The sequence below is a fragment of the Magnolia sinica genome, chromosome 5, assembly GCF_029962835.1.
Source record: "Magnolia sinica isolate HGM2019 chromosome 5, MsV1, whole genome shotgun sequence".
Classification (NCBI taxonomy): Eukaryota; Viridiplantae; Streptophyta; class Magnoliopsida; order Magnoliales; family Magnoliaceae; genus Magnolia; species Magnolia sinica.
In genome coordinates, this window is record NC_080577.1 from 9310546 (window position 1) to 9333638 (window position 23093).

A 23093-nucleotide genomic window follows, 5' to 3' on the forward strand; every position below is an offset into this window, starting at 1 on the left:
TTATATTTTATATATCTTTCTTGAGAGAGAGAGAGAGAGAGAGAGAGAGAGAGAGAGAGAGAGAGAGCTAAGGCACGTTTGGTACTCCGTCTTCAAAAAACATTTTTTGAAAAGCAAAATTTCAATACTTCTAAAATTATAATTTTAAATGTAAATGTTGTTTGGATGATACTTTATATTTTATATATCATTTTTATAATGTCATTTTGATTTGCTTGTAATTAATTTATGAAATAGACTATTAGATAGCACTTGATTGTAATCAACTCATATAATAGTTAATTACATTGTGCTTGTGGGAGTTTTATGCATTAGTTGTCAATCTCAAGCTCAGATAAAGAAGACAGGCATCAGGTTGACACTGAGGTTAAAACTTATGTCATTACTTCCATCACGAATTCAAATAATAAGATGCTTTTTGGATGTAAGTATTTGAAAGAAATAATTTATGAACTAGCAAAACATAATGCATTATTGTTACATGGACTGTACAAAATGCGGGCCAGCTTGGATGTGGACAGTCTATCATGCTTGGACACACCTTTGATGTTGACCGTCCATCATGGAGGGCCCACCTTCAGTGTGGACCATCCATCATGTGAGGTCCTTCTTTGGTCTGTTTGTTTATAATGATAGGCCCACCTTCGATGTGCACTGTCCATCATGCAAGCCCACCTTCAATGTGAACCATCTGTCATGTACGGCCCACATCCAATGTCAGCCATCCATCATGTAGGGCCCCTGCTAGACGTGAACCATCCATTATGTGGGGCTCACGACCATTCATCATAGGGACAACCCTTGTTGACCACTGTTCATCATGGGGCCCACCTTTATATCTTCACTCCATCTTAAATCACCGAGAGAGTGTCTAATTCATTAGCCAGCAATGTACCCAGCCAACTTAAACTATCATGAAAGTCTAAGGAAAGCAGAGTCAGGGTTTAAGATTCCAATTAAATTTTTATTAAAAGATTGTCAGGGTTCTTTATTCCTCTCTCACATCCGTAGCATGCACAATTACACTAGGTGGCTCCCCACCACTATTAATCTCATTCATTTCATGTTGTAGCATATTCTCTCCATTCACCCACCTACTTACATTTATTTTGGTTGGTCCTGCTCCATGAATGCTCTATGCGGTGCTGTATTGACGCATAGAGGTAATAATTGATTTATCTTATTCTTTATGGTTGCAGTTGTAGTTAAGTCACAGTCTTTAGATTTCTATAACTATCTAAAATTCTAAAAATCTTAAGACAACACGTTAATATAAGCAAAGAAGAATGCCTAACTCATTACTTCTCTCTTATCAAAGTCCTTAATTAGAATGTTTGGATGTCGACTAACTGCAAAAGTCACTAAAGTTGGCGGATTTTTTATTCTTTGGTTCACTGTAACTTTGTAGTGCCTAGCCATGTAAGTTATGAATTCATTTGTCCAACGGCGACTCTAAGTCTCATAAGCAACTCATATTCAATTCCCACACATCACCAGTGTAGACGTGATGGCGCATCTCCTGTGCAAGCATGTCGACATGGACATAGTGGATGTCACACAGATATAACGATAGCCCCCACATGGCTTTTGGTTACAAGGGCTTTGAAAATGTTAGAGCCATATTTGAGAGGTTGCAACCTGCAAGAGGTATGGGTTTAAAATAGAAATTTCCAATATAGTTTTTTTTTTTTTTGGGTTTATTTTGATCTCATCCAATTTTAATGCTAATTTTATTCTTAAAAAATCACTTAATATTAAAAGTGGCTACCAAACATGGTGTGTTCCAATAATTCGTTTACGAGAGGAACGGAAAATGTGTAGAGTGATTTTTTAGGTGCCTACCATACAGGGCCTTGTGTAATTATTTCATCATTAAAACTCATGTATTTTGGAAGCTAGGCAAAAATATAATATTTTTTAGGCAAAGTGGCAATCAAATTGATAGAATTGAGTAGAATGGGAAATCTTTTAGCACATAGTTTACTTGAAAAGGAAGTCCTTGGGAGAGACAGAGTAATAGAATGAGATTTTGCTAGCGATGGTTGGGAATAGAATGAGATTTTGCTAGCGATGGTTGGGACTTTCTTTAGCTTGTGAGTTTTCAAGGGTAAAATGCTAGTAAAATTGGGCCGTTGGTTTAAGTAATGGTGGCTGTGAATCTTAATGCAGCAGAATGTAAATTTGATTCAATTTTTTCTAATGATCTCTGCAATTTGGGTTCAGATTAACCTGAACCTGACTGACCCACCCTGTGGTTGGGTTGAGTGGGGTCAGGTTGTTAAGGTCATTGGCTAGGTTCGGTTTGAAAAATACCAACCTGATTTGCATATGGGTTGAGCTTATTCGAGTTGGTATAGGTCGGGTCCAGTCTGGTTCACTTCGGTCTAGAAGACTTCAGGTTGGGTCCTCTTGAGATTGGATTGGTCTCAAGTAGACGATCAACCTAGCCCAACTCGCCCCAGATGCACCCCAGCTGGCTAAATAACGTGGGAGAAGTACTCATCGAGGTTGCATGACAGACTACATCGAGCTCGTTATTTTAACCCTGCAGGGCCTACCTTGGTATGTGTATGACATCCACTCCATACCATCTTTTCCTCCAGCTCATGTTAGGATGTTAGCTAAAAAAAATAAGGCCGATCCAAAACTCAAATTGGGCCACACCATAAGAAGGGATGGGCAAGCCTGCCATTATAACCCTCTTGGGGCTGAAATTTGCTTATTCTCATAACAGGATGGATGGCGTAGATAAACATCATGGTGGACCCAGGAAGTTTTCAATACTACGTGTCCCCAATCCCCACTGTTCCCTTTGGTGTGTCCCACTTGGGCTTTCGATCGGCCTTATTTATGGTTCCCATCCCAGCATGGATGTCACGCACGCATCATAGTGGGCCCCACCTGCACCCATAGGTGGTGAAATCCCACTAAGGCGTGAGTGTGTGGTGGTGTGTTAAAAATAAAAAATTTACAATAAAAAAAAAAAAGCACCCGCTTTTGTTGCACCGGCTTCCTGCTCCAACTATTGTAGGAATTGCGTTCCTCGCCTCAACTAGATCCTCCTTACACGTGTCAAATTTCTAGATCAGCCACAGACCACGGTTCGAAAGTCGCAACAAACGAGATGTTTTAATGGCCTAATGCGCTTCAGATAAATTTGAGTATAAAAAGAAGACTAACGGTCCATGTTCAATGAGAAAAATCGCACTGATTAGACGGCCGGAATTCTCAAATCTCTATGGTCTGTTAGCCATGTCATGCTTACACTTGGCCCACCAGATCAAAGTTCCGATTTATCATCTGCCACATTTCAACAACCGTTCATCTGCCATGGCCAACCATGGATATGCCATGAGACTACGTCACTTCATTTAAATGATCCTAATCATCGATTTGGAGGAATTCTGGTAACTGAACAACGGCCGTTAGTTGGACTTTTAAAATTTTTTTTTTTTTTTTCCTACCCATCCATTTGTTATTGATAAGTGGCCTCTAATCACTGGCTAGGATCACCCAGCTAGTGTAATTTTCGAGGTAGGCCCCATTCATTGATAACTGACTATTTTAATAAGGACATATTCTAGGATGGTAAGACACAAATAACTAAAGTCAACCGTCACTTGCACAGTTTGCAGTATAGGATGCTGCCACATAATTCATGATGCCGCTGCAAAATCTATAAATAGTAAAGGAGATCGCATCACAGGGATTATCAAATCATCAACAAAAATTAGAACAACTCCCAGACAAATCAATTGTAGTGCAACTGTCTATCCAGCTCCTTGTGACACTTCTCCTCCACCGCTCATCAATGTGGACCCCTTAGCTTCTAGGAGTAATTTCATCCATCCCCACCTTACACAAGACCAACTTATTTGTAGCTAGTAATTGCAATTCCCTTCCATCTGCACGAGTGTGAGATCTAAAGGAATACCTTAAGCTAGGGAATCATCTTCTTACGGTCATATGTTGGGTCGACAATAGTTTGAATCATTTCCAACCTCAAACTTTATTGTTAGTTTTTATTTGAGATAGCACTTGCTACACTTTCAAAAGTCCTTGATTCTCAAGGCAAAAAAAGAGCCCGTTAAAGAAATGGCCCCACCCTCCACAAACAGCCTGATGGTACACTTGACAATTGACAGAATAAACAATTGGTATACCACAATTTAATTCTGCTGGCATTCGGTTTGAATCAGACCGCATTCAGTTCTAGCATGCCCGCAAACTACACATGTGCTCCACGTGTCCGAATTTTAGACCAATAGGAACTCACATTGCATGGCACATCACGATGGGGCCAGGAAGTTTTCAATACTGCGTGTCCCCAAGCCCCACTGTTCCCTTTGGTGTGCCCCACTTGAAAAAGAAAAAAAAGAAAAAAAAAAGAAAAAAGAACAAGAAAAATCTACATTGGAAGATCCTAACCTTTTGATATATGGCTGACAAAGAAACAGATAAGAAAGAATTAAGTGACAGTTACAACACCAATGATAAGTCGAAAATTTCTACATCCAGGATGCTAGGATTTTCCCATATGAGAGATTTTTTAGGCATGGACCATCACTATAACTACACCCACAATACTAGCAGTCTGGATTGCTGAACAATGGCCCCCACTTACACAATCTGAAAAGAATCCAGACAGTCGCCTGCCAGAGATGGGCTAAACGAAAAGAATCTTAACCAAAAAACTCTCAGATTAGAAATATCTCAACCCTTTGATCGTTAATAGGTTAAACAAGATCATCCATTTTCATAGGAAAAGAGAGAAGATCAATGGCTTTCAAGTATTCCTATCTAAGAGCATTATCGGCTATCCGCCATTAAAGGTGAGGCCCATCAGTCAAATAAGCCAGTTTCCATCATTCAAAGATGACCCTGGATCCAAAGGCCACGGTCATGAGGGATCCTGTAGCAATACATCAGGATGTATTGTAGCAAACATTTTACATACATCCCATTCAAATTAATCACTTTTAAACAGCCGATGACTTGATACATTAACAATGCTTGTGCGATGAAACTCATGATATGAAATTCATAACCTGGCCCACTAATTTTCTCTGGCATTATGCATGGATCATCACAGCAAAGATTAGGAATACAAGAAAGCGGCAACACCAGCGTCGCCCAACAGGTTTTTTACAGCCTAATTCGAACCAAAATATGGTAAACCCTTGAAAAACCTACAAAATATAATAATTTACACAGAAAGAACTGCGATTATTCACATATATAACACAGTTTCAGCTGACTCGATGAAAGGGTCATCCTTACCATGTTGAAGAGGCAAAAGGGCGGCTCGTGCATGGCTTGGAGACGGTCAGCCAACCCTGTTGCAACACATGAAAGTCAACTGTCACTCCAGTTCTTGCTGTCACCGCCCACTTTGCTGCCTTTGAAAGTCTGTTAGTGATCTTTTGTCAGATAGGGGGGGAAATGGATTATATATTGCCAGAGTCAAAAGCAAAGGGAAATAAACAAGGCCTGTTCTGACTTGGCGGATTGCATCTGCCTTTACCATTACCAAAATTGCAGATGCATTGCATTGGTAGTGGCCCTCGGCATGATGGCTGGCCTCGTTGGTACCATCTGCCTCAGGGCAGATAAGTGGGAGTTCTAAAACCTCCAGTAGTAACACGTGAATCTTTTTTTTTTTGCAGTTGTCTTCCCTCGGTTATATGACATTTATGTTTACCTCACCATTTGTTTGGGATTATTGCAGCTACCTCTCCTCCAGTGGCATCATTAGAGGAATCTGTATCAAATGAAAAGAAAAAAAGCCTTCATTTGAGGAGTTCATTTTACTTGTGTGCAGGTCCTGCTGTTATCTATAAATGGCATCCAGACCATATGGCAAGGTTACCCCACCATAAAAATTGGAAGCCCAGAAAAATGGCTTATCCAAGTATCATGCAATGTTGTCAAATGCGATTGTTTGCATATGTGATCCTGGCAAGTATGCCATGGCATACTTTATTATGCAATGAATATGCAATCGCATATGTGAATATGCAATATGCGATCGCATTCGCATATTGCCCAATGGGACTTTTTTTTATTTAAAATTATTAAAATTTAATTTAATTTATTTTTAATTTGCAATTTCAGTCATTTTTGCTTATAAATAGGCACTCAAATCCCCTCCATTTTCACTATTCTCTACTCTAAAGCTTAAAATCTCTCTCTCTCTCTCTCTCTCTCTCTCTCTCTCACCCCCCCCCCCTTCTCTTACTCATCTTTATCTATGTTTAAAGTTTTTAATAATTAATTCTCTCTTAATGTGGCTTGTAAATTGTTTTGTTAAAATTTATGTAAATATAATATAAATAATTAACTATATAACGTGAAACGCTCAAATTACAATGAAATAAGTTTTTTTAAAAAAAGTTATCCAATCACTTTAGCCCAACTGCAAAATTTCCCTAATTTTTTAGAATCCTTTTTTTTTTTAAATAATTTAATTTTAAAAAAGCAATCGCATACGCGATATGACAACATTTGTATCACATGAACAACACTATAGTAAACAATGGACAACACCCTAAAAATCTGCAAATTCATGTGGTGGGCCACTTGATGGTTGGATCAGCCTGAATTTTGGGGGTGGGCCCATTTTAATGGAGTGACCACACTAAACAGGTTAGCTGACACATGGACTGCGGTGGACCCACGCGTATACAACTCATCATCAACATCATCTATGCCCACATGTCTACAAATAGTTATCTTAGGGAGGGGTAAAATGGTCGATTGCTTGTATAGGGGAATTCATTGAAACAGAAGGGAGGTATATGTAATAATCCAAAACAAAGGAGAGCCATGTGTAATTGTCATATAATTGATGGAAGCTAGCTGCAATTAACCTTTTTTTAAATGGCAAAAGTCACACATAAATCAAAATTTTAGTAGGATAACAAGTTAATTATAAGTACAACCAGACACTCCCAGTCGTGTAGAAAAATCGTTATTTCTAAGAGCCCTAGGGCCTAGTTAATTACTTGGGGCCCATCAAGACGTACCAAAAATGGAATCCATTCTGTCACCATTTTACCTTCAAATATATGATATTTTGAGGCTAAAACTGGAAATAGAAAATCTAAAGTGCTATATTGGAGAGTACAACCAGTTGTAGGTGATCATTCCTGTCATAGGAAACTGCCTTTTACCATGAACAGTGGTTTCATGGGCAATGGGTGCTCAATCAAATACATACTCTCTCCGAAGAAACCATCTTCACTGGCCAATGGTGGTTTCTGGAGCAATTAATCCAGTAGACAGTGGTAAACCAAAAATGCCTGCCATTTCACCTTGAGAGTTCAAAATCCACCATCTTTCAAAGAACCACAATGTATTAGTGTGACAAATATTGCAAAGATTTTGAAATCTCATGATAATATTGTGATAAATACACGAAACAATAGTATCGTGATATTTTCAAAATCTTGTCAGATTTTAAAATATCACAGTTTTCTATTATGCCTAAATTATAATGGTATTAACTCTAAAACTAGTAAAAGCTTAAAAGTTTGTTATATAAATATTTATTTAAGCTTTACATTTATTTATTAATGTAGTATAAATATTTTTTAAAATATTCTTTGATGGTGAGATTTTCCCGATGATATTGCGAGAGAAACCTCAAAATTTGAAACTCTCTCAAGAAATTTCCAGGCCAAGAATGTAGTAAAAATGAGAGGGAAGGAGAGTTTCACTGTGCAGTGTATCATGAACGATATATTTTTTTTTTATCTCTCTTCAATAAAAGAGTCATTAATTCAGACAGAATGTAGTAAAAATGAGAGGGAAGGAGACATGGAAACTGTAAATATGATAATGGAGTTAATGCGGTGGGTAGGTGGCACTATCAGCTGAATTTTGAGGCATTTACCCCCTTCATTAGAAGAGCTAAGTCTAGTCATGCATCTACAATTAATTGCCAAACCCTGTGATCCTGTATACACTGACATGGCACTCATGAAATCCAGGCTGTTCTTAAGGAGGACTACACTGTTAATGAACCCTCGCCAGGCTGGATTGCCCATCCAGTGCGGCAAACATGTAAATGGATTGCAAACTGCTGGTTATCCTTTTTCTTAATCATCCATTCTTCCATAAAAGTGTGGCCTGCCTGATGAGTGCACTGGTATTGTGACCTCCATACGGCATCTTGCTCATCCATAGCAAGATTACCAAAGGGAGAGTTAGCTGCCTGCTTGGTATCTTCATGGGCCTCTGGTAGTTAGCAGGTCCAATGGATGAGCAAGATGCCATATAGCCCTATCTAGTGATGGGGCACTAGCACACTAACATTTTGAAGCTGGTACAGAGGCCAGATCGAAGCCAGCTTCTTTTCTATATGTATAGGTGAAAGGGCACATTCGCAGTGGGACCTGCCTGATGAACAGCACGGATCCTGCATAAGTTTGCCACATTTGGGGTGATTTGGTATGCCGACTGCAAATGTGTGATGGGGTTTAGCATTCCTCTCTGCAGAAATTACCCTTTAATCGGATAGTGTCATCGAAGTTCAATGTTCAAATAGAATGGCCCCTAACTAGGATATCCAAGTTCAGTTTAGCATCAAACCTAACGAGCAAGCTTGGAAAAATGTTACCTTGTTTCTTATTTGATGCGGGCAGCCTTCCATTTCATCCAGCTCCTTGGCATTTGCAGCCTCATTCAGTTCTCTGCTTCTGTTCAGCTTCTTCTGATCATGCTGGATAAACAGATCAAATACCATAACAGAGCACATCAGTAACGATTTTTTATTTTTTATTTTTTTGAAGACACAGGGTGTCCCCACCTCTTTTTTGAAGTGAGACTAATCCCTGCGGATACACGCAATCACCCACAACCACGTGTATTGGGTAAAGCCAAGGAGGGGAATCAAACCCTCACCTATAGGGAGCAAACCTATGGTGAAGACCAGTTACGATTTCAGAAGTACCAATTCTTTAGCCCAAAATAAGAAAGGTAAACAAAATTACTAAAAATGTTAGTTGATTACCATGCTCCTGTCAGCCGACGAAGTTGATTCTTCGCTACAGTGTGGTGCAGATGGCTTAGATTGTTGAGAAACAGATTCTCGAACTAATATATCATTTGGGTGCTTGCTAGCTTCACACATGGTATGTTCGCAATCTGCTAACAAAGCAAAGGTGGGTTTTGTTATGCTCCACTCCAGCAGAGGGAGTACAGGTGGCTGCTCACAAGGATACTGCAATGCTGGCAGTTCCTTCACCTCGGTTCCAGTTTTTCCTTCATGCTGACTCGTTAAAGAATTTACAGCAGCAAAATCCAGAAGATCAAGCGGAGTAGCGGATTCAATAGATTTGATGCCGTTTTCAGCATTCAGACTTCCAAACTCACAGGCCAGATTGATGCTGTGATGGGTTATCGTCTCAAGGTCGCAGGGGCTAGAGATCGATGCGGCTGATGAGGATCTACGTAAGGCATCATATATCTCATGGTCATGACTTCCAGCTGTTTCGTGGGATTCCCACTGCTCGGAGTTTGATTCTGAACCAGGGCTGAGAAGATCCTCTGACAGATAGGGAGATGACCTATAAAACGTGCCCTCATCAGATTCAGAACCCATATCCTGCAGAGGAGAAGCAGCCTCGGGAAGCAACTGAAACAAAGGAAGCAATGCATCTCCAATGCTTCCTTGAAGTTGATGCTTATCAGAAAATTCTAGTTTTAATTTTGGGGTCTGCAAGCCATTTATAGGATGAAAAGAGATCTTCATATGTTCCAGTGGCGGTGAAGGGCAGTCAATGTAAGAGGACTTGGAAGAAAATGGATATTCTGGCGATTCAAGTTCCAGCTTTTCTTTGGGGTCTGGACTATGAGAAGTCTTAGACACTACATTTTGCCCTTTCTGCTCGTCACAACGAGGACTCTCCTGCAACTTCATGGTATTGGAATTCACGATGCTGCAAGGATCACATGAATTGTTGCGGACAAGGGATGCTTTCCTCCAGAAGCCATTTGCAAGAAACCTACGGCCGATGCCAGAAACACTAGTCAAGATCTCAGTGTTGTTTTGGACAGATTCTTTGGATCGGACATCATTACTAGAAATGGCATGCAATTCATCTTCAGGAGTTACCACACTGGTTTCTGTCAAACCACATCCATTCAAAGGATGTGAATCTTTTAAATTCTCAGGCCTGATTTCTGACACAGCCCTCACAAGTTCCTGAGAGTTCCGCTTCACGGGCAAATAATCATCTTGCTTATCATGGCATGATTTGGAGTACTTGGTGTGAGAAATTGGTTGAATCAAGTTGCCTGTTCCTCCAACTGATTGATTGGAATACAACTTGGTCAGATCATTGGGGCTGGCTACATCAGGCAACCCATCTCTTTTTTGCACAGAGCTTGAGTTGTCTGTTATGCATTTGATGGGTTCAACCAATGTAACTGATTTCCCATCTGATCCATCATGCTGCAACTTTGGCAAAACAGTCGGATCCGAAAGGCCATTTGTAACGATTTTACCACCACGTTTATAATCCTGATCTGCAACACCTGACACGTTCAAAACTGGCGGTTTTGATGGCTCAAGCCCTAATAAGCCACCATTTGTCCAGAATTTAATGGGAGCTAGACCAGAAATTTCAGGAGATTCTCGAGTCTCGAACAAGTTGGCTGTAATCTTGTTTACTTGTTGGTCAGAAATGCTGGAGCCTGAAGATGGAGTACCACTAACAGATTCAAAACCACTCCCTCTAGTCACATCAATGACACGAGGACTTTCATTGAAACCAGTAGTCTCAAACAAGTTGGCTGTTAGCTCGTTTACTTGTCTGTCGGAAATGCTGGAGCCTGAAGATGGACTGCTACTAACAGATTCAAAACCACTCCCTCTAGTCACATCAATGACACGGGGACTTTCATTTAAACCAGTATCCAAAGAACAAATTGGATTAGAAGCCATGGTGGCAACCTGAGGTGGCTGTGCATGGTCTAAACTCTCTGAAGAGACCGACCTGGACACTTTTGGAAATATTACTTTGTTTGAGCTATAAGATGCAACAGGAGACTCCATATCAGAGGAATCCAAACTTTGAGCAACCGTCTTTTGCACCTCATCTATTCCACATTCCATTCCTTTATGCTTAAAGTTGGGCTGTAACTCCACTTCCCATTTGGTTTGACACTCCGAGTCCGTCCCGACATCAGACTCCATTGTGTTTAGTGCATCCATATAATTGTCTGTCTCACTACTGACCTCATCAAAGTTTTTACTAAAAAACGACACTGGTATTTCTTCCATATGGAACAGGGTATCTTCCCGATCTGCATCTGCAAGGTTAGCAGCGTCCTGCTCCAACTTAGACTGGTTGAAGATCAGTGGCAGAGGCTCTAGATCTTGGCGCCGGTCCTCGGGAATAGTTCTGCATGGCTGACTTGCAGGCTCCACTGTCTCTGTTTCATTTAACTGATTTTTACTCAAAACTGATGCTGGTATATTTTCGACATGGAACAAAATATCCTGATCAGAGTTTATGAGGCTAGCAGCATCCTGCTCAAACTTAGACAGGTCGAAGACCACTGGTGGAGGGTCTAGATCTTGCCCCCTGTTATCAGCAATGGGTCTGCATAGCTCACTTGTTGGCTTCATGATCTCCGTCTCATCAAACTGGCTGTTACTTGAAAAAGATGCTGGTATACTTTCAACTTCGAACAGGATATCTTCCTGATTAGCATTTGCAGGACTAGTACTGTCCTGCTCTGACTTAGACTGCTCGAAGATCACTGGCAGAGGCTCTAGATCTTGGCACTGGTCCTCAGGAATAGTTCTGCAGAGCTGACTTGTAGGATTTACCATCTCTGTCTCATCAATCTGTCTTTCACTCGAAAACGGCGCTGGTATATTTCTGACATGGACCAAGATATCTTGATCAGAATTTGTGAACAAGATATCTTCCTGATTAGCTTTTGCAATAGTAGCGTCCTGCTCTGACTTAGACTGCTCAAATAACACTGGCAGAGGCTCTAGATGTTGGCACTGGTCCTCGGGAATAGTTCTGCACAGCTGACTTGTAGGATTTACCATCTCTGTCTCATCAATCTGTCTTTCACTTGAAAATGGCGCTGGTATATTTTCAACATGGACCAAGATATCCTGATCAGAATTTGTGAATAAGATATCTTCCTGATTAGCTTTTGCAATGGTAGCGTCCTGCTCTGACTTAGACTGCTCAAATAACACTGGCAGAGGCTCTAGATGTTGGCACTGGTCCTCAGGAATAGTTCTGCACAGCTGACTTGTAGGATTTACCATCTCTGTCTCATCAATCTGTCTTTCACTTGAAAACGGCGCTGGTATATTTTCAACATGGACCAAGATATCCTGATCAGAATTTGTGAACAAGATATCTTCCCGATTAGCATTTGCAATAGTAGCGTCCTGCTCTGACTTAGACTGCTCGAATAACACTGGCAGAGGCTCTAGATCTTGGCATTGGTCCTCAGGAATAGTTCTGCACAGCTGACTTGTAGGATTTACCATCTCTGTCTCATCAATCTGTTTTTTACTCGAAAATGATGCTGGTATATTTTCGACATCAACCAAGATATCCTGATCAGAATTTGTGAGGCTAGCAGCATCCTGCTCCAACTTAGACTGGTCGAGGATCACCGGCAGAGGGTCTACATCCTGAGGCTGGTCCTCAGGAATAGTAATGCACAGCTGACTTGTAGGCTTCACTATCTCTGTCTCATCAAACTGGTTTTCACTCGAAAATGATGCTGGTATATTTTTGACATGGAACAAGATATCCTGATCGGCATTTGTGAGGCTAGCAGCATCCTGTTCCAACCTAGATTGGTTGAAGATCACTGGCAGAGGGTCTAGATCTTGCAGCTGCTCCTCAGGAATAATTATGCATAGCTGACTTGTAGGCATCACTATCTCTGTCTCACCAAACTGGTTTTTACTCGAAAATGATGCTGGTATATCTTTGATATGGAACAAGGTATCTTCCTGATCTGCACGGGCATGGCTAGCGGCATCCTGCTCCAACTTAGACTGGTCGAAGATCACTGGCAGTGGGTCTAGATCTCGCAGCTGGTCCTCAGGAATAGTACCAGATAGCTGATTTGTAGGCATCACTATCTCTGCCTCCCCAAACTGGTTTTTATTTGAAAATGATGATGGTATATCTTTGATATGGAACAAGGTATCTTCCTGATCTGCACTTGCATGGCTAGCGGCATCCTGCTCCAACTTAGACTGGTTGAAGATCACTGGCAGTGGGTCTAGATCTCGCAGCTGGTCCTCAGGAATAGTTCCGCATGGCTGATTTGTAGGCATCACTATCTCTGCCTCACCAAACTGGTTTTTACTTGAAAATGATCCTGGTATATCTTTGATATGGAACAAAGTATCTTCCTGATCTGCACTTGCATGGCTAGTGGCATCCTGCTCCAACTTAGACTGGTCGAAGATCACTGGCAGTGGATCTAGATCTCGCAGCTGGTCCCCAGGAATAGTTCCACATGGCTGATTCGTAGGCTTCACTATCTCTTTCTCATCAAACTGGTTTTTACTTGAAAATGATGCTGGTATGTTTTCGAAATCAAACAAGATATCTTCCTGATCTGCATTTGCAAGACTAACAGCATCTTGCTCTAACTTAGACTGGTCGAAGATCACTGGCTGAGGCTCTAGATCCTGGCTCCGGTCCTCACGAATATTTACACATAGCTGACTTGTAGACTTCACTATTTCTTTCTTTTCATCCCAAGAAACAGAAGATGGCCTGTGCGAATTTTGCCCTTGCATGGATCCATGTGGAGAACTGCTGTCTGCACCTCCATTTTGCTCATCAAGAAGAACAGAAGTAGTAGTTTCATTCTCCTGCATCCTTGTGTTAGAAGAAGGGGAAAATGCATTGCGTTGTAGTTCTTCAGTTCCCGCATAAGAATTTACATCCAAAACACGTCCTAAGTAACTTGACCTGGGTTTTGAATCAAGAGATGCTGATCGGTTTGAAAATTTAGATATTGCCTGTGTATCAGATGTGGAGACCTGTTCAGCACCAATGCCTTGGCCATCAATGTCCAGATAGCCCAACTGCATCCTGTTTAATAAGTAATCATCAACTTATTAACATCATGGACCATAATATGGAAACTGATGAAAATTATTCAGAGACAAATTGCAAATAATAAAAAATAGAAAGAATTTTGTTTTTTATGTCAAATTTAAATAAATAAAAAATGAAAGAAGAGAAACCATCAACTATGAAACAGTCAGACATGCACAAGCTTAATGCCCATCTTTCATAACCTTTTTTCCAAATAGCAAGGTGATATACCAGAAGGCTATACCTGCTACAGTACCCAGATAAGGAAACAGCACGTCGAACAGATCCATTCTTCTGCCGTGGTCCTTTTTTCTGTACATTTGGTGATCATATAAGTTAAGACCTTCAAAAGCTTAGTTGAGGACAAAAAGCATCAGTCTTCTGTGACTAAAGAAAAATTGAGATGAGTAGCTCTTGCATGAGACTTCTGAGGAAAACTTCATGAATTAAAGAGACTTATCAAAGCCATTAGGGAAAACTGTAAACACCTTCCCTCTGGTTTGGGTTAATGCAGGTACCTCCCGTCTGTTTTATAGATACATTGCAGATCCCCCACAAAGTGTATTACCATCGTTCTTTTGAGTAATTGAGTGTTTTACCCTATCTCATGTATTAAAAAAAATAAATCTAGATGCTCAGGCTCAACATAGTGTGCATAAGTCATCCAACCCATTCATCGTGTGGTCACATCAACATGAAAATCGGAAACGCCAAAAATCTGGCTGATTCAACCATCAGGTGGCCCATCGTAAATTTGGAAGTTTTTGGGCAGCTCACCTGATAATTGGATTAGTCTAATCTTTTGGGAATCCAATATTTATGAGCAGGGAGCCAACTAGATGGGTTGGATACCATTTATACATAAAGGTGACCCCACATGCAGGCAAAACAAACTCTTAAGCAGAACATCTAGATCCATAGCTCAACTGGCAGACTGAGTGGAGATACCTCGTTTCAACACTTGAGGTCTTGGTATCGATCCCTAGCAGGGGTGGCTAACATGGAGTGTGTGTACTGACAAGGGTGTGTACTAACAAGCTAACCAAAAAAAAAAAACTCTTAAGCGGAGGGTACTTTGTTATTTGGTTCAGGTTCCTCTAATATCTATAGTAGAGAGAGGTACTTGCAATAATCCAAACCAGAAGGGAGGTGATGTAGGACAATTAGCCACTTGCTCTAAAAGCTCGAATTGTTAGAGCATGACGAATCAATCCCTTTATCTCATAGCTCAGGCCCCACATCTCATGGGTTAGGACCTTGGCCGAACCCCCCTCGTGGGCCCAAAACATGAGTAGGGCTCACCTCACAGGAGCCACCCACCTCACACGGGCCGCCCACCCCGAGTGTGCCTCTACATTCCACAAGCAACTTCACTCGAGCCCGGTGTGAAAATGCCCCTGTATTAATCACCCCTGGTGAGGAGTCTCAAATACGAGACCTCCTACTCTGATACCAATTTGATGCAGGACAATTAGCCAATTGCTCTAAAAGCTCGAACTGTTAGAGCATGACGAATCAATCCCTTTATCTCATAGCCCAGGCCCCACATTTCATGGATTAGGACCTCAGCCAAACCCCCCTCGTGGGCCCCAAATCACATGGGTACCGCCTCACATGAGCCACATGCCTCACGCGGGTGGGGCTCGCCTCACACGAGCCACCTGCCTCACACGGGCTGCCCACACCGAGTGTGCCCCTACATCCCACAGGCAACCCCATTCGAACCCGGTTTGAAAATGCCCCGGCATTAGGAGGTGGATACAATTTCCACAAACCAGAGGGGAGATCCCAAATTATTACCACAGGGTTACAGATACCATTTGAAAGTGGGCCAACTAGACTCAATAAACTGCTTGTGAGATGAATATAGATTATTGTCTGCTAATTGAAAGTAGAAAATAGACATCACTACCTTGAGCATGAAGACATTGAAGAACAATTACAACACCCATAAACATGCTTGAGTGTAGCTCATTATGGCATTACATCTTTCTGAGTTAAAGTGATTACATACCTTGCTTTTATGAGCCTTCTTTTCTTGTTGAACTTTCTCTATTTTCATCAGCGCAGAGTTAGTCCATGCTGTCTTAAAAAAGGACGGGTCTGAATATCGCTTTAAACAAGTGCCGGCACCAGAATGATCAAACCTGAAAAGTAAGACCAGAGGATTTTCAACATCTCATATCAATTAGGATGGAAATCGGGGGGGGGGGTTGAGAGGACAGCAGTAATCATACTTGTCAAGCAAGAATAAACGTGGTGGATCACGGCATTCTTCATAGGAATCCATAATGAATCGTGGCAAGTCACTTTGGGTGAGGTGATTTTGTTCAGTTTGGATATCAGGATGCCAGCCAAAACCTGCAAAGCAACTGTTTTCTGTCAAGGAATTGAAATTTGTGTGATGGATGGAATTTTACAATTTCAAGCACCAGCCATAAAACTCTTGAACAGAAATCACCTCCAATATACTTGTATTTGCCCAACATATTGTGTCGAAACAACATGATACCGAAACTGCTACCCGAGAGTCACAGGATGCTGGTAGTATATGTTTCAATTGGATTCTATTGTATTATGTTTGTCTTTTATTAACAAAACAAAACAAAATAGGGGGGAAATTTTTTTGAACATTTTGAGAAGGCTCACCATGAAAACTCCTTAAACTTTGATCGCTTCACTATATCTTTTTCTTTTCTGGGCCTATTAGTTTCAGTAACTATTTTTTCTCTTCTTCTGGTAGACTAGTTTCACCAAATCTAGCTTGCTGGAAAGACTAAAAAAGAATAACTTGTTTTACATAAAACTAAAAATTAAAGAACTAGTATGTTTTGAGTAGTAAAGAGAGTAGTAAATAAACATAAGTATCATGTTTCAAAATTAGAATTGAACAAGAAGAATGGATCAAACTTTCTAAGATAAAAGAATAATGAAATTGAATATAAAGAGCACGACTACAATGAGCCTGGAAGCATACAGTTGGTGTGCAATTTGAAGACATTTTGGGTGTATGATAAGCATTTCAAAATTTGAGTTTCTAAAAGTCCATTAGAAATAAGAGTTAAGATTCCCATTGACGATAGTTGGATGGTGAATGGTGGAAGATAAGTGCACACCGACTCTCTGTGCACACTAAGCACACAATCTTTTCCTAAACATACATAGCATGTTGCAAATTTAGATCGATACCATTAGATTCAAAGTCCACATATTTTACAGCGAAAAAAAAAAAGGAAGAAGAAGAAGAAGAGGGAAATCTCTGGCTTTCCCCTTCCCAAAAAAAAAACAATGGTAACAAAATATGCTTGAGGTAAGAAGATAAAGGCAACTACTGAGTTCCTGCACTGAATATCCAACAAGGGATTTCATCACCAGTATCAGGTAAACAACAGATTCCCAACAAATGCAGCATACCTGCTATGTAAGCAAAGTGTATGTGACTTGTTTGAGCCATAACAGCCTTCTCGAGAGAAGGAAGTGCTGCTTCTATGCGTTGTACACGGGTTATCATTTTATGGCTCCTGGCAACTGTAGCTGTCACTTGCTCTTCTATGTCATGGAAAACTTCTGCTGCAAATCTACGACATCACAAATGTTCCATAATGATATCATGCACCACGTAAAAAAAATAGTTAGATAATGACAAAATATTCATCAACAACATCATCATCACCATAGCCTTGTCCCAGCTTATTTGGGGCAGAGCTTATGAATCCTCATGGTATGTGGCAAAAGTTTGATGACCAGCTGCCCAACAGACATCAATCTTCTCCTCTACCTGAGCGGGGGATTGGCAGGCACAATTTCTAACAGGCCAAGTTTTCAAGGTATTGATAGAGTATGAACATGTTGAAATCATCAATAGGTTAAACAACAATGTCATGGCCGAACGTTCAAAACCCAAGCATGCAATTTTACAGAAAAGGAAAACAATATTGAAGCCTGCAATCTGAAAGGATGGAAACTCTAACCTTCATCTTGTTGAAGCCAATGAACATTTGTAGGGGTTTTTTTTTTCTCTTCTCTAAGCAAGTTACTTTTCTGATAATTAATGATCAGATTTATTTCAGCCTATACCCAGCCCTTGCTATTAATATCTGGTCAGGTTCAAGTTGAAATGAGCTGGGTCATGTTGGCCTCAGTCAGGCCTTTGTAATTTCTAATTCCCTAGTTAATATAAATTTTGTGAACAACCATACCACATGTTTTCTCTGTGCAAGCTCTTAGATTTCAATTCATTGCCATAATAGAATTAGGTTAAGGAATCTTTTGATTAGGTATATTGGGCCATAGTTCCGACCCAACCTATTTGAACCTCTACTCACAGCAACATAATACATGCAACACACATGGGAGAGAGTAGATGCACTTCAAGTATGCATATTCACCATTCACTTCTGTAAGGAATATTTTAGCCCATCAAAACTTAGTTGCATTCACTTTTATGATTGCTGCCATTATAGCTAAGCAAAAAAGTCAATAATCAGTGTGATAGAAGTTAGGAAAAGTAAGAGAAGTCATTGCAAAGGATGCGATCTCAACTTCAATCATTTTGTTTGATATGCTGTGGGGTAGATGGTATGTCTACCTAATATTTTCCAACAAGAGTGTCAGAGCCATATGATCATCATCAGCTTCTGAGCCTTATCCCAATTAATTGGAGCCGGCTACATGAATCCTAAGGGACAGGCCTTCAGTTAGACCATCAATCAGTCTTTTCTTACTACCTCCATACATGTCCTTTTGGGCCTTACCCTCGCCCTTTTACAGCCTTCAACTTGCACCAACTCACTGCTTTTAGCTGGCACAGTTCTTGGTCTCCGGTGCGCATAACCAAACCATCTAAGTCCACTTTCCCTCACCTTATCACCTATTGGTGCTACTAAGTTCCCTTGATGCCTCCCTCGTCTTGCCTGCCATCCATATCAACATCCTCATTTCAGCTACACTCATTCTATGAGCATGTTGTTCCATAACTGCCTAACAGTCTATCCCATAAAGTATGGCTGGTCTTATAGCTATCCTATATAATTTCCATTTTAGTTTGAACAATACACAATGATCACATAAAACTCCAAAGGCACGTCTCCATTTCTTCCACCTAGCTTAAATTCTATGTGCCGCATCCTTCTCAATCTCTCCACTATCATGATTTTTATTTATTTATTTATTTTAAGTGAAGAGTTCTATTAAAAAGGCCTGGAGCCAAAATAATACAGGAAAAAGGGAAACAAAGAACAAAACACCCTTTAACCAGGGTCTCATTCCCTTACAAACTGAAAAACTGTAGACACAGCTGCTGCTATAGAACTACTCATATTCCGAAAACAGTGGTTTTTTCACTCCCTAAAGAGTCCAAAAAACAGCAAGCAAGGCTAATCTCTACCTAGCCTTGACGCTGTCAGTTGGCATACCTACATGCCAAGACGATATCAGTCCATCTATAGACCCTGACATAACCCAGGAAACATTACATCAGTCTACTATCATGAATTACTGACCCAAGGTATCGAAAGTGGTCAACTTGGAAAACTTCTTCGTCGACAATCTTAAATAATTCCTCATTTTCACTCCTACTGTAACTAAAATTACACTCAATATGCTATGTTTTAGTTCAACTAACTTTAAATACTTTAGATTCTAGAGCACCCCTCCATAAACCTAGCTTTGCGCTTATGCCCTCCCTCATCTTGTCAATCAAAGCTATGTCCTCTACCAACATACACTGCTCCATCATGTAGATATATCCTCTTGAAACTCATTTCTTTACCAACACCCACCAGATTAACACTCTAGTGATCCTATCAAATGCTCTTTCATAAAGACCATATGGAGATTCTTCCTCCTCTCCATGTATTTCTCCATCAATTGTTTAAGTAAGAAGCTTTAGTGGTAAACCTCCCAGGCATGAGACCAAACCGGTTTTCTAATAAGTTCGTCTCAGAATGTATAAGAAAAGCTATATGATATGCAGCTAAATTAAATAGATAATTCATCATGTATCCCTATCCACATTCATGTTGTATCCTTTTGTATCTAGGTATCATAGAATTGGAAAAGTCTGAGAAATTACTCTTGCATGCTCTAATCTTCAAGCCCTCAAAAACCTCAATGGCTAAGTCATGAATCCAAGGAAGTAGAGTAAATGATGCATGGTTTTGATAGAAAATACAGTCTAGTCAAATTGACAATGGTGAAGATCATCAAGAAAAACATTAACAGAGGAAGTACAATAAGGACCCATTTGGGGCTAGCAGACTCAAAACAACGACCAAAGAGAATACGTTTCTGCCCCAAATCACAGGCAGTGGTGTTTCTGACAAGATACATCACTGCCCTCGGCTAGTCTGGAAATGTTTCAAAATCCAATTTGACCCGAATCCTAATTTGGGTGGACATCCAAACATGCACTGAAGATGCAAACCAATATAACATCTAAAATTGCCTGATAATTTAGACAAGGCAATAGCTACCAGACAGAGACAATGAGACACTAACAATAACACAAATGGAAGGAATGTAAGATGACACCAGAAACGGGCAGGATCCTGACATGTAACCGATCGACATTACCACCAAACACCCAGCAATAGCTATCTGAACAAGAAGGCCCTGTGCGAATGATCAAATACACACCATACACTTATAAGAGGAATGATCACATGCCCCCCTCAATGGACGGTAATTCACCGTCCACTCTCATCACACGTCCCACCGCCTTACGCATTTATGAAACCCAAGCCGATCAAAAGGTGGGCCGTGCCAAGAAGATCAATCGGGCCGGTCTGCTCATCAGGCAGGCCACGTCGCATGGAAACAACTGACTGTTTGAACCAGACCTGCCAACAGTCTGATCCAACGCACACTTCGGGCCCGCCTGATGATCGGGCCAGCCTATCTTCATGCTGGGTGATCTTCCACCATGGGGGCCAGCCTTACCGCCGCTCGGTCGGATTCAAAGTACACGTCTGGGCCTGATGATCGGACTGGACTATCTTCATGCGGGGCGATCTTCCATGGTGGGGCCCACCTTTTTCGCCGCTCCAAAGTCGCTACTATTGAAATAATCGGGAACTTACTTACAAATACAAACCCCATCTCAAAAGCCCAACCTACGATCGGTCGAAGCTCAGAACTGAAATTCAAATCTAATTACCGGAATACCATGGGGATTTCACTTAACGGAAAAGAGAAGGGCATAAAGATGGAAGTAATAAGAAGCAAAAGTTAGGGCAAAAGGGGAAGAGAAAAAAAAAAAAACCCACTCGGCCAGATCTCCCAGCTGCCGCAGTATACCAATGAGGCCGGAGACGGCGACTCCGTCGAGAATCGCTCTCGGATCCTCCGAGTCTGCTTCTCCGTACAGCTTCGGGTCCCCGAGTCCGAACTCGTTCCGGACTTGGAATCGGATCAGAGGCATGATTTCTCTTTTTCTTCTTTTTTTCTTCCTTTCTTTTATTTGATTTGTCAGGTCCGAAATTCGGAAGCTATGAGAGGAGTGTTAATGGAGAAGCGGAGCTGGGACTTAAGGCACTGCAAGGCATTGCTACTCTTCTCCTGATAGTTCATCACCATTTAAAAAATGGTGGTGACGCTTCTACCGTACACGTGTGCAGGGGATCTGAGAATCGAGACCGTCGAAGTTTCTGTAAAAATTTTGCATGGAACACGACCAAAAAATCAAACTGATATGATGATGTAACCGTTTGAAATTGGACCACTCACCATGTGACTTTTAACCTCCCATTCGATACCGACCCGTTGTATAGTTATGAGAGGGACCACCACTTTGAAAATAGTGGTGAAGCATTTGCGGATTCATGTACTTAAATGACATAAATGCCACTAGTTGTGACATGTGATTGCGATTTCGGAGCCCGATTGCCTGCGGCGCCCGGATGCAGGGAATTCCTGCAGCACAAAGCTCTGTGGGGCCTACCTTAATGTATGAGTTATATCCCTTCCGTCCATCAATTTCACCAGATTATTTTTGGGAAATACACCAAAAGCGAGGAAGATCAAAATCTCAAGTAGACCACACCACAGGAAACAATGGGGATTGAACGGCCACCATTAAAAACTACTTGGGGCCCACAGAGAGAAGGAGATTAGTGGCGAATAACTTTGGGCCATTTCTCATCAATTAACTTACAGTTTGCTAACGCGTGGTATTTCGTACATTGGAGCATGTTTCAGCGATCAAGACCGTTGATCTGATGGGACATTTCTTAAACACGGGATATACCAGAAAATTTTAAATTCTAAGATTCCTACAGTTTTAGCTTGGGATAACTGTCCCCAAATTTGGACCGCTCCCATATTTTCTCCTTAAACGTAGGCCGTTGATGGAAGGATTGTATCTCTCAAGGCCGAAGATTTTCAACGCATGGCCCACCTAATTGGCGGATGTCCTTTTCGTTTGCTGCTGAGTAGGAATTTGTCATTTATTCCTCCGAGAGTGAGAAAGTCCGGAGAGAGGCTGCCAATATCCGGTCCCATGTCCTGACGTGATCTGGACCATACATTCGGTGCGGCACGACGACGTGTCCTCCACAGCCACCGTTAGGGTCCACCGTGACGTCGTGATGTGTATACCGAAATGTCTGGTTTTGAGAAGTGTCGCTGTCATCCTCATGGTACACGTGCGGCAAACTTGTCCGGTACTCAGCCTCGTTGATTCGGTGGGCCACCATGTATATGGACTGTAGCCCAAAATATTGCAGTGATTGGATAAATCTAACCGTCCAGTTCTGAGGGGGTCATCCTTTCGCAGGCCACTGATTGAATGGGTACCTTAGCCCACGCTTATTTTAAAGGTATCATCCACCGTCAGACCCAATAGATCAATGGTATGGATTACTGTTGAAAGACTCAGCTTGCAAATAGCTTAATCCCTTCACTTCGTAATCAGATTCATCGTGCTGGTCCAAGAATCCGTATGATTTTAGTCTGTACAAGTGAGGCTCATGATATAGTAATCTAAGACGT

The 23093-nt window shown here is 41.2% G+C and overlaps 1 protein-coding gene across 6 annotated transcripts; it reads right to left on the bottom strand.

Annotated features, from left to right (window-relative positions):
* Positions 1 to 5035: 5035 nt before the first annotated feature.
* LOC131245380 (SCAR-like protein 2) lies at positions 5036 to 21617 on the bottom strand. Of its 6 annotated transcripts, none has more exons than XM_058244815.1 (9): positions 21371 to 21617; positions 17520 to 17683; positions 16343 to 16466; positions 16120 to 16252; positions 14350 to 14417; positions 9014 to 14099; positions 8621 to 8722; positions 5702 to 5761; positions 5036 to 5336 (listed from the first exon to the last, which is right to left on the bottom strand). In XM_058244815.1, the coding sequence occupies exons 1-8, from the start codon at positions 21523 to 21525 to the stop codon at positions 5729 to 5731; spliced, it is 5865 nt and encodes a 1954-aa protein (XP_058100798.1). In that variant the 5' UTR covers positions 21526 to 21617; the 3' UTR covers positions 5036 to 5336; positions 5702 to 5728. The 6 variants fall into 6 exon arrangements, with proteins under 6 accessions (XP_058100798.1, XP_058100797.1, XP_058100795.1 ...); XM_058244814.1 differs by having other exon boundaries at positions 5036 to 5409; XM_058244812.1 differs by lacking the exon at positions 5702 to 5761.
* Positions 21618 to 23093: the final 1476 nt, after the last annotated feature.

What these genes read in the sequence shown, in the direction of transcription:
- LOC131245380 (XM_058244812.1), bottom strand. Translation starts at nt 21,525, where the DNA reads ATGCCTCTGATCCGATTCCAAGTCCGGAACGAGTTCGGACTCGGGGAC. An exon ending in ACACTTTGCTTACATAGCAG is followed by an intron (nt 16,467 to 17,519) that starts GTATGCTGCATT and finishes GTTGCTTTGCAG; the next exon opens with GTTTTGGCTGGCATCCTGAT. An exon ending in TTATCTGGGTACTGTAGCAG is followed by an intron (nt 14,100 to 14,349) that starts GTATAGCCTTCT and finishes CTTATTAAACAG; the next exon opens with GATGCAGTTGGGCTATCTGG.